At 28.2% G+C, this 13,119-nt stretch overlaps 1 protein-coding gene across 1 annotated transcript in view; it reads right to left on the bottom strand.

The window, feature by feature from the left end:
- LOC148239506 (lachesin-like) overlaps positions 1–13,119 on the bottom strand; it is a 95,357-nt gene that overhangs the window by 66,436 nt on the left and 15,802 nt on the right. Inside the window, exons 2-4 of the mRNA XM_088186787.1 lie at positions 9,235–9,565; positions 5,678–5,799; positions 2,356–2,541 (exon numbers count right to left, since the gene is read on the bottom strand). Coding sequence (XP_088042913.1) covers positions 2,356–2,541; positions 5,678–5,799; positions 9,235–9,331 — 405 coding nt within the window. The 5' untranslated portion in view covers positions 9,332–9,565. The remainder of the gene's footprint in view (positions 1–2,355; positions 2,542–5,677; positions 5,800–9,234; positions 9,566–13,119) is intronic.

The following is a 13,119-nucleotide window of genomic DNA, read 5'->3' as shown; positions in this document are numbered from 1 at the left end:
TCACTTCTAACCCATTTATTGTTTTCGTTTCTAATTGGCAGCGAGATTGTTATGGGTTGCTGTAGTAACTTTCCACAGCGTGTAATCGTTGCTTTTAAAGGCCGACAAGTTTTTTAAGTAATTAAAAAAAAACATTTTTTAATTGCTTTAATAGAGCCTTGAGTTTTTTTTGCGTAGCTTAAGTTTTTTTCTATTTTTTTTTATTAATATTACAGAGTGATTTTCTTTTTTTATTTTATATATAAAGATTGGATGTGGCTTTCCAAACTGCTGTTTGAATTCCCTTTGTTAAATGTTCGACTGCCTGTTCTACTTTATTATTGCTTTTCAAGGAAATGTTCAATTATATAATTTGCGCAACGTTTTCTCCGAACAATTCCAATCAGTTTTATGATAATATAAGGTTGAAGTTTGTTCTTTGTGGATTAAAATCGTTTGAGATTTCACTAAAATTTGTGAATGATCTGATGACTGTTTGAAGCTAGAATTCGTTTTACATCTATTTCTTCGACAATGCAAAAGTCAATTAAGCTAGGCAGTTTTTCCTAATCAGTTGTCCAGTATGTTGGTTGTCCTAAATGATCCACCTCAAGATATTTTTCACTGCCGCTTTGTACAATTATTATTATATTATTTAAAAAAAAATCTGCTACGTAGTGTTGAATATTATTTTTAATTATTACTGCTGTGCCTCCATATGCAGTTACATCTTGGTGTCTCGTGAAATGAATGCAGTATGCGGGTATTTCAAAGTATTTTCCGTAAAATTAACTTCGGAAATTTTGAGATTTTTTTTCATTTCTTGTGTGTATTGCGATAGACCGTTGGCGTTCCATGTGGCAATATGTAGTAAGACTTTATTTTTTTAAATTTTATAAACAACAAATATTAGTAGGTAGAGCATAGTACTCATTTGTTGCATTACATTTTTTATCATTTTTTTTTTGATTTCGGATAGTTCATTGTTTTCTTTTAATATTTAAATCGGTTACGTAGCGTCATTTCAATTTTTCATGTTCATACGTTAGTTTTTTGGTTGCCTTATTTATATTTGTGGTGGTCATTCTATTTATATATTTGTTTTGTTGAAGTTGCTTATATACCAACATTGATATTCGCTAGTTAAATGCATATCTTCACACTTGCCATACCATGATGATTTATAGCAATAATCCTTATTGTTTAAAAATTAATGCTTGAGCATTGCTATCAATGCTTTTTCTAAGACTAACGCCAACAACTTGATTTATGGAGTGGAAGTTAAGAAACGGTAAGAGATTTTTTTAACAGACACATGTTAAACTTTTATAAGAATATTAAAAATAAGTAGAGAACTAGCACCTGTCTGACTGACTTATTGTTCAAAAACGAACAGAAGTTACCTAAACATAATTCAAGAGAAAGAACGTCTGATAAGTTTAACGATCTGCATCCATGCGATTACTAATGTGACACCTGTAAGTCCATGATCGATAAATGCGCGCAGGAGTCGCACGCCGTTAGCTACGATACTCGCTTTTAATATTTCTTACAATTTATGTAAGCCAATCGAGTGAAGTACAAAAACACATTATGTGTTAATAATTAGTAGGTGTACTCTTTAATTTATTATATAGCAATTTATTTATTTTTATTTCAAGTTTTTTGATAACTCCTTTAAGTTTAGTGTAAAAAATCTAATTTATCCCTAAAATTAGTATATATGCTGTGTATATTATATAAAACAAAATGCAAAGAAATTCTTATCTACTAATTTAATAAATTAAAATAATAACTTGGGTTCGGTACCTATAATTATAAAAATTTGTTGTTAAAAGTAAATGTGAGATAAAGGGATAAAAAATGCATTAAAAGATCCAAAAATATTCACAGTGCTTCGCCTCTCACACAAAGTTATACCAATTATAAAAAACTAAATTAAGGCCTTAATATTAAAGGATTAAACAAATTAGAAAGATGTTACAATTAAATATAAATATAATCGACTTATTCATTCTGTAAGGATAATCATAAAATTAAATAATAAATTTATGCTAGAGACTGCAATGTCAAATCGTGTATAAAATTCTAATTCACTATGTATTAAATTAGAAAAAAAAAGTAACAGCAGTGGAATACCATAAATGCCCTAAATGTGCTATACCACTATTTAATGAATCACTGGCTCAATTATGTAAGCATTGTGATTTGATAATTCAATATAATTCTTGTATGGAAATAAAGTGGAAATATATTTCTCGTAAATACCCATTAAAATCGATTTAGATATTTGTACACAAAATTTATAAACACATCGAAGATATATCGCGTTTAATACGGTATAAATAAAGATAAACGATAGAAATAAGAACTCACCTGACTTCTCATGGGATCCGTGTTGACCTGGCACATGTATGTGCCCGAGTCGTTGGCCTGTACGTTGGATATGTACAGTTTCCACGTATCGTGTCCATTGTGCGAGACTGATAAGCGCGGATTTAGGGCCACCATGTGTGTGTGTATGGCCAGGATGGTCTTTGTGTCCGATTTGATCCAGGCGACCTATACAGACAATGTAACCGTGAGCGTTCAGCTACCCGTTATACATAGAACAGACATATATTATTAGTGGTGGTGACTATTTTGACCAATTGTAATAATTTACAATGTACAACACAATTTTTGCCACAAATATATATATATATAAAAATTGAATATAAATGAAAAAATATGTTTTCTAAATTTTTGTTTAAAAAAAAAATTTTATTTTTTATTTTTAGGGTGCTATTATGTAATTTATTAATAGTATTTGAGGTCAGTATAAAAATATTGTTTTTAATAAATTAAACATGACAAAACATTACTGGTGTTACTCCACCCCAAGCAAGCGTACATTAATAGTTTGTGTGTTTTAAATATTAGACTAATATTTTATCTGTTATTTTTATATCAGGCAAATCATGTGCTAATTAATGTACTGAAAAGTGCCGTCAAAGTTACTGTAATTTTTAATTTTATACGTTGTACATGTTACATGATTTCTAATATAAACTACATAAGTGCTCCAGTTTTATTTTGTACGAACGTAAATATTTAAATTTTATCAATAATAATACATTAATAATATTAAGTGTTTTATATTAAATTACATAACCTAAACTGTGATCTTAGTAAAAAATAAAACGCTTAAATTACTGAGAAAAATAATTTGCATTGAAAAGAATGGGACAAATTTGTTTTTTATTCTATTCAGAATAAAACAATTTTTTTCATTATCAGTTTTTCTAATAAATAATTTAGCGAAAAAAAATATTATAAAATTCATAAAATAATTTAAAAGAATAAAATATGATTAAATTAGAAAAAAAAATACATAAGTTAAATTAAAAAGCTTTTACAAAAGAATTGAAGCTGGTAATAACATAGTCAAATAATGCATAGAAAAGTCAACAAATAAAAATATCCCAACATAAAAGAATGCTTCATTTTATAAATATATACTATATTTTAGAGTATACAGCAAAATTAGTTAAGAAGGTAAAAAACAAGCATAAAACTTTTAAGCGTAAATTTATATAAATATGTATATGTACAAAATAATTTTAATAGGTTTAATATTTTTAGTAAAGATCAGTTGGATTTAATATGCTAAACATATTACTGTAACTATTCATAGTCACCCGCCAGAAAGAAAATAAAAAAGAGAGAAAATGAAATATTATATTGTTTTATTTTTAAACTATTTTTATGGATGTATGTGTGAAGTAATTCATATAACTTTATATTAAATAGGTATTGGTATGTTTTATATAAATTAAAACTTATTTTTAGCTTTAAATTTCCACATTTCTATTCATCATTTAATACATACAATGTTAGTAAACAGCAGCCAATAATTTAAAAAGCAAGTCGCCCGTAGTGAGGGAAAGATTGGCCACCCCTGGTCTATATTATAAGATTAGTAACATTTGAGAAGACAAAATAAACTAGAATGCATGTCAGTCATATGATGTTTTTAAATTACTTTTTATTTTATAAATTAGCAACACTAGTTTTTATTAAATTTTAATGTAATTTTATGCACGACAAAGTTCTCACAATAAGTTAATACAATAAAGTGTAAATCCTAAAGCATCCTATATATTAATTAAATAGAAAATATCTTGTTGAAATATTTTTTTCCTATTTTTTGCTTTATTTTGGTGTACAACCAAGATGAAGCAAAAAATAAAGAAGAAAATATTTCAACAAGATAAAATTCATTTGAAATAATAATGTAAGGCAATGTAGCAAAAAAGGTAAAATGTTAAAACATAATTTAAAACAAGATTATTTTTTTAAGACAATGCATAATAGCACAGTAATGAATATTTATTTATATAAGTGTAACAATGTAAGAATGCTATTCTAATTTTTATAAAATGTATGTATCTAATAAAAAAATTGTATGATTAAATCAAATTTGTTATATAATTTTTAGTTTATTGTAAGACACAATATTGACGATGTATGTGAATGTAGAAGTAGAAAAAAATGTGAAATATAACAAATAAGCATGAAATACATAGCTAATATGTTATAAAATATATAGACAATAAAACAGTAATGCATGGAATTTTTTTTATGCACTATGATGGTACTCAATAAAGTTATTACAATTGAGGGTCAAGTAAAATAAATATAATTATTCTACCTGAAAAATAAACATTTCAATTATTAATTTTATTCAAGCAAATCTTTAATAAAAAAATAAGATAAAACGTAAAACTATATAACTTAAATATGTTTCAATTAAAAATTATTATTACTGCGTGTTAAATTAAGTCATATATTAAATCAAAAGTATGCTTCAAATCATATTAAAGGATAATTAATTAATCAGTAGCAACGTTTCTGGTCTGTTTCTCTAATTTTATAACGAAAAATATCGGTATATGCGATCAATATGCAAGTAAATGCAATCTACGATAATTTTAAATAATCATTTAATAAAATGTTTAATGCATAAATTCTTATTAAAATGATAGGTTTGTGTTTTTCCAGAAAATTTATAATTTTATTACCTTTAAAATCGCCGGCAAAAGATTTTTCAAGATTCATCTTGCTTCAATAATGTTTATTATTGATATATAATTTGTAATTCTTACACTTTGCCTATGACATTGAAGTATTTCTTAAAATAAATTTATTTAATGATTGTTAATTACTATTAATCTTTAAAAATGTCATTTAATCGCCTAATTTTAAACAAGAACACTATTTATTTTAATTAGAAAATATATAACAATATGTTTTATCGCACAGACTTGATAACCGTTTAGAAAACAAAAGAAATATGTAATAAATAATAACAATATAACATTCAAAAAAATATAATTATAGTAAAATAAATAAATAATTTAAAAATATATAAATAAACATTGTAATTATTATTGTTTTAAATTGAATTAATTTTAAATAATATTTTAAAACCGATTTCATGTAAAAATGATTTTAAATGCAATCTATTTTTAATAAAATATTAAATAACATTTAAAAACCTAAATCTTATAGATAAAATATTTTGTAGCAACAAAAATGCTTTGAAATTGATGGAAATAAAATGTTAAATATATTCATATAATATTTATATAAATTTCACTAGAAGCATACTGTTTAAAAATTCTTATTACTTATTAAACATAATTGTATTTCATACCTTATAATTCTGGAGGTGGTTGACCACACAGGTAAAGTATACGTCTCTTCCCTGGGTGACTGTGTGGTTCTCCAAGGGAGCCAGGAATTCTGGTTCTTTCTCATGTCGGACTTGAACTTGTCCTGAAATATGTTAAATGTTATTAAAAAGAAAAGTTTATGATCTCTTTGTGTAAAGTAGGGGTTACAAACATAGGTTACAGACACTAAACACACAAAGTTTTGGAAAGCCGCATCAAAGCTTTAACAAAAGGATTTGCATAATTAAAACGACGAACAACGATCGATGTATTTTATAGAGGTACACAAAAAAGTTCAGTAGAGGTGTATATAAATTGTAATAATGCTGTTAATACTACGTTTGTAATAATTTTTTTGGAACGTAAAGAAATAAAGCTGAAAAATTAATATTTGTTACATAATAAATATATGTTTATTTGATTCTAAATGATTTTTTTTTAATATTTTTATTTAATGTATTTTGAAATAATATTAATATTTGACCGTCTTTTTAAAATACCTTTTTCTTAGCAAAAAAATAAACTTGCTTATAATCGACAATATTTGCTTGTAATTGCAAATTAATTTATTTTAATAGGGTAATATCTAAAAGTTCTGGGTATGATTTAATTTTTTCGGGTAAAACTTGGTTGTTGAAGATCTTACTTTATAATATGTAATATTTTCATGGTGATAAGCCTATTGATAATTGTCTATTTTGAGGAGTAGATTTCGCAGTATTGCTGCATTTTGTCAGTTTCTTGACAATAACAATAAGCTTTAAATAGTTTCACTAGAATTAAAAAATCATTTTGTAATTTCTGTTTACAAAATGCTGTGGGACTAATTTTTTTTATCATTGTATGGACTTGTTTTATCTCACTTAATACGATCATAATAATTTATTTTGCGTAAAAGGCACAGAATAATTTCCGTAACATCCATATTTTATTTTTTGAATTTTTGAGCTGTTTAAAGTAGTCAACTAATTATTACAAAGGAGAAACTGTTAAAGCAACGTTTTACGCTTCCAAATAGTGCTACAGTTAATGTAAAATTCATTCTTTAAAAAGTAGGAATTTATTTGTTAAACGCTTAAACTGTGTAGCCAGCCAGGGGTGCCATTTTTCCAGCGCTTATTAATACGAATGTGTATTATTATCATTTTTTTTCCTAGCTCACACTGTAGTACATGCTCGCGCGTAATGTTCGTGCATTAGCGAAAATGAAAATAAAAACGCCGGTCCGCGGGAATGTGCAATTAAAGTTAAGCGGATGAATTCAGGTTGTTAACTTAACCATAAAAATAACTGGTGTTAACTCATTTGAATAAAAATTAACGGGACGCAATTAAAACTCAATTATGCAAAACGTTGTCCCATTAATTTCATTGCCGGTTAAGATTCCTTCACAAATGCTGTCCCGAATTATTTGCCTGAAGAATTTTATAGGGAGTCGGAATAATTGGTAATTACATAGATGGGGTAAAAAAAATATTTTTGCAGCCCCGTAGAAAAGATCCTATTAAAGCGCGATTAATATATTTCGTCGGCTACAATTCTGGCTAGAAGAATTGTTTTGGTTTTAACCTTTGCTCGAATGATTGTGAATAAAAGGGTTAAAAATTAAACAATACGAACAATATATTGTTTGAAATAAATAAATATAAAAAAACGATGATCGAATCAAATCGAAATACATTAAACATTTTATTTTTAAATTGACTTTATAATAATCATGAATTTGGAATAATATAGCCTTATTTTTTAGTCATCATCTTATAAAGAATAAATTATTTTCTGTTTAAAATTAAAGTACAGTGGACTCCCACTGTCTCAAATAAAATATGCGATTCATCCCCGACAACACGTTCCAACTCCTCGAGAGCACGATCTACGTCACACTAGATGACCTTGGATCAGTATATTATTCTCGCTTGCTCTCACACCACATGCATTCGATGCTATCTGTACCCTTGTCTGTATGTTCGTCTCTAACTGCCGTTGGGTACGGCCTTGTGTCCCAAGCTCTGAGTGATACGGCAGGGATTATCAACTATCTATATAAATATTATCAACATTCAATTTTTTAACTACTATTATGTTATTATTAGGACTTGTTAAACTAAAATATAAAGATTATATTTTTATTATATTTTAAGAGAATTTCATATACACGAAGCGATGATTCATACAATTCAACGAAACAGAAAAAAAAACACAGATATAGAGATACGAATGGGTTCTATGAATTCATGAAACGAGCTGCACGCGTAAATAGTAAAATAATAGCTAGAAAAAAAATTGCTTATTTGAATGAATGGCAACGAAAAGAATTACCGTTGATTTATCAACCCGTAAAACAAACAGCCTTAAAAATATTTGCTTATTTAAAAAAATAAGGAGTCGATGAAAGCGATGATAAATTTGTCACTAGTTGTGAGTGGTTTAACAGGTTTATAAAAAGATTTCCTTTACACAATATAAAGATTCAGGGAGGGCGTGTATCAGCCGATGTAGAAACTAGAAAAATATTTCTGGGAAAATAAGAGCGTGGGTATCAAGCGATTAACGAGATGAAACGGGATTATATTGAAGAAAGATGCCAGAAAAAACATATGGTTCTAGAAATTAAATCTGCTTCTAAATTTATAATGGTTTAAGTAAGTAAAATGACTTATAAAAATTATAGTTTATAAAATCTGAATAAAATACTACACTTATCAGAAGAGCTGAAATTTTTTTCCTAATAATTTTGCTCCTTTAACCAAACATTGTGCAAAATATTATATTACAAATTAAATAAATAACTTTAGACTACAAATAAACAATCTCAGAAAATAAAATAAATCGTATCGTTGGAACTTTATTTTGGATGATAGCAAGAGTGATTGTTGATTACCTTATACTTGTTTTTTTTTTCTAAATATATAGTTTTTATATTGGTACAATATATAAATCTGGATTTTAGCCTCTTTGTTTATAATTAAAATTAAAATAATTTATTGACTAACATATTTTTTATGTTCCTTCGGAAATATTTCAGATAAAAATATAACTGTAAAATAAATACATATGTACGTAAATATAAAACTTGTTAAGTTTTGCTTCCCTGTAATGCAGCCGCATGCTCTTATCTCTCTCATTCTCGTCACTTAACACGCGAGCGAGCGAAAGGGAGAAGATCTCACCGCACGCGCCTGACATACACATGCATTCGTACGTATGCAATGCAAAAAAATCTGATCCCCGAATACATGCTCTCTATCTACCATGTAGAATCACTGTGTAGATAATTTAATGATAACTACACTTTGTTTTGCTTAGTCAGTTTATTAAAAAAAACGAAGTTTGTCAAGTTGCATAACTTCATATTCGCAGCATCAGTGAGGTTCATTGGTCGCAATGATTGAAGATGACAATATTACTGACAATTAGTCAACGTTTAAAAGAATATCAACGTAAGATCCAGCATTTAGTATTTATATTATGCGTCTGTATTAAAAAAGGAGTTTAATCAAATCTTATTGTTGAATACAATATATTGAAATTGGCTTACCTGCACCAAAAGAGATCAATATAGCAGCGATTGCTGTGAATTTCAGTACGAACTCATCCATATGTCGTCCTTTGTTGTAGTCGATTTTCGGTTGCATTAAATAAAGTAATCTTTTAAATTGTTTATGTTAAGGATTTCATCAAAGTGCAACCATACTATTCTATCATTGAGCATTATCATATTCATTATATACGTTTAAAGCTATTTTGTAAACTTTAGATCGTTGTATATGTAAATATATTTTATTCTTATCATCAATATTATTGTCGAAGTATTGTCGAAGATTTATTTTTTTAGTTCTTCTTAAAACATATTGACGCGTTCAAGACATCTGAAACAAAAATAAATAAATATTATAATAAATTGTTGACACGGTACAGTTATATTATCATATAAATTATAAAGTTTTATAATCGCACTAAAGATGTTCCTATGAATATTTAACATATCTTATTACTAAGATTATTGTGAAATTTAAAACATGCTAGGGTAGAATAATTAAAACATAAATATTCAATAGTTAAATTGTACTAGCAATAATTGTAATCCATCAGTTTGCTTTTCTAATGATGAGTTCAAACTGATTTCGTGTTTCTATATTATTTATTATGGATATATAAGTTTAGATATCCATGTATAAGAGAAAATGCAAATACTCGGAAATGCCTGCACGTAAAAAATAACGGATTGCGGTCGACCGGAAATGGCTTCATAATCTATGCATATTACCTATGCACTATTCGAAGCTAGCAATGTGTTAACTAATCCAAGGTCTGTCGACGGTTGATACGATTCAGACCTTTCGAAAGCTCAACGGTCATTATTTAAACTCGGATGGACCTTTGTTTTTGTCCGAAAGCGTGCATAATATTGTGAAGTTTGCCCATGGTAGAATCAATAATGCTTTGCTGCCTGACGTTAACTTTACACGAGCTTTTAAGCTTTGTTGTTTGGACATTTACAATCTATCGCTCTTAAATAATAATTTTAAACATAAATATTTATATATTATGCAATTGAAATATTTAAAAACAGGCCACCAATGTTTATTTTATAACATAAGTAATATGATGTACAACTGAGGTGACCGCGAAATCAATCACTGACAAATGCTCGACCGCATTTCAGATCTTCCAGTTTCGCGGTTATCTCGAAAGCTTCATCTGTCTGAGCGTGACGTCAGATCTTTGTGTCGGAAATAGATTTATATACCAGATAGGATAGTGGATCCATTTTGATATAGTATTTGTTTGGCTTGCGTAATAGCTTTCCGTGGTATAATCGTCTAGATTTCAAAATCTGATACGCTTGTGTGTAATCAATTCTTCAATTCGTCAATTTGTATGGGAATATATTATAATATGTATGATTTTGTTACCAAATTAGTATTAAATACATAAAAAATCAATTGCGTTAGTACTACCCAATCGTCAGCAATGTTGGAGGCGTATTTGGTTTTTGACAGCCAATTATTGACGACGCGTTTTTAAGCTTGGAAAAAAACAGAGTTAAGAATTTGCGTTTAATTTTATGTTATAAATTTAAAAAAAAATATGAAATAGTGCAAAACTTGAACAATGCTTTTAGAAAAAATATTTTGTCGAAATAAGAGGTTTGTGAATAGTACTAATGTTTTCAAGAGTGTAATAAAGTCTTTAAAAATGATATTACAGCGAAATTAGCGACCTTAGCATCTACCAATGAAAAATATTTTTAAAAAATATTAGAGATTGCTCGAAAAAGTAATTTGCAATTTGACTAAAACACTAAAACTAGTCGCAATCATATTAAATAAAAAAAACTGAAACAGCAACGTCAAAAAATTGCTGTAAAATTATTGTATGAAGTTGTTAAATTGCTCTAATACTATTTTTCTGTTATGACATTAAAACAAATATCGAATCGTAACAAAATAAATTTATTAGAGAGCTTTAACCAACAAAAAAAGTACGTCAAGTCTCTCTCTACTGATTATTTCGAATATAACGAACTAGTCTAATACAGGTTTTACAGTATTATCTTGCAATTTTACACTGTCTGCGTTAGGTAAATTAAAGAAAAACAATAAATATGCGCAAGAAACTGTTTAATTTTGTACCATGATATCACACGTGACGTCAAAAACAACACCGTTGTAATGCTATTTTCATCTCAATAGCTAGATTTGTTTATTTATTTTTTAGATTAAATTAGGACCATTGTAACCTAAAAGGTTACTTAAATGCTTCACGATGGTCAAAAACTAAATATAAATACATAATTAAAATATTACAGAAAAAATAATAAAATAAAATAAAAAAACATTAAATATGAAAATAAAATAATACGAACTGGAGCAGCTACTCTTAGCTAACATTAAGTAGCTCAATGTGTAATGCCAGCGTATTACGGAGCCGGATGGGCACAGCCGTAGGCGAGTCGGCAAGTGCGGACGTCCTAGCCCCAATGGCTATCAAAGAGGACGCGATCGTGATTCTCGAAAAACCCAAAGCTGGAATTCCTCGAGAATAGCTAGATGAAGAAATGATAAATTCAGCGAATCGTATCCCAACGCTTCTAAGAGAAAGGCGCTGAGTTAAGAACGGATATTAACTAAATGTCCTTTTGTAAAGGTATCGAAAATACCCTTTTTCGAATTTTTTCTACTTAAGGAAAATATTTAGTTATTCGTGGATTTCAAATTATCGATCCCGATTAAAGATTGCTATGAACTAATGTATCATAAAGGATGCGAATAACTGATGGATCGTCAAAGTGAAAGGCGTTCCTCATAACAAAGTCGAGCATCTTTAAAAAATTATCACATACATCGTGTATGTGTAGAGAGAATATCCACTTGCTTTCAAAAGTAATTCTGAGATCTTTATTAAAAGTTTCTTTAGTCAAAATGTTCCCAACAAGATCGTAAGAATAAATTTTCCTACACTAAAGTGCAGACGGTTAATTGATGTCCATCTCAATAGAAAATCTTAATCACTCTGTAGAGAGAAAATTCCACAACAGATCGAAGAAAATGAATTTGTAACTGCCTTATTTATGTCATTAATAAATAATATAAAGAGCAGAAGGCCCAGGTTGGACCCTTGAAGAACTCCCGAAGGGGTGAAATATCCTTTCGACAATCGGCCGTCATAGGTTACAGACCGAGTTAAATCATCCGAGCAATTGAGGTTCGACAATTTTTTTAATAATAACCCATGACAAACCTTATCTGAGGTCTTTTCAAAATCTGTATATACGATGTCTACTTAAATTCCCGCATTGAGAGATTTTGTAACCGTTTTGGTGAAAAACAGAAGGTTAGTAACAGTGTAACCGATGCTGTTAATGCAACAAAATTTTCCGAGTTTTCTAAAAACCATTGTTAAAATAAAGCTTAAAGATGATCTATTTATATTATGGTCTAAGGAAGGAATACATTATAGGCGAATGCTTTTTTAAATTCAATATTTAATTTAGTCATATATAAGACATACAAACTAATAATATTTAAGTGGTAGTAAAATAGTGTTTGTAAACCTTTAGTATATTCATAAAACGCTTAGTAAATATATCAACAGTTTTTGAAGTTCCTTGCATTATTAAGGAGTTTTGTTGGATATTATTTTAATGTATGAGAATAAATACTGCCAATTAGCGTATAACTAGCCGTAATTGAATTACAAAGATAACCACGTACATAGATACGTAACGGTGTGCACGCCACGTAAAACCGTTAACGTCGTCACGGTATAGCTCCATTGTTTCGAGAATTAATGCGCATAAACATTGACGTTGAATGAGTAACAAAATGCTGGGTGGCAGATTGACATGTGTGAAAATTTTGCCTCGAGTGATGATGGAATATATATACTTTCGTTATGGGATTATATTGAAATATCCTAT

Source organism: Plectrocnemia conspersa, unplaced genomic scaffold, assembly GCF_051122295.1.
Source record: "Plectrocnemia conspersa isolate PC_06_02 unplaced genomic scaffold, ASM5112229v1 ptg000001l, whole genome shotgun sequence".
In the NCBI taxonomy this organism is placed as follows: domain Eukaryota; kingdom Metazoa; phylum Arthropoda; class Insecta; order Trichoptera; family Polycentropodidae; genus Plectrocnemia; species Plectrocnemia conspersa.
This window is presented reverse-complemented; position numbering and strand designations above follow the sequence as displayed.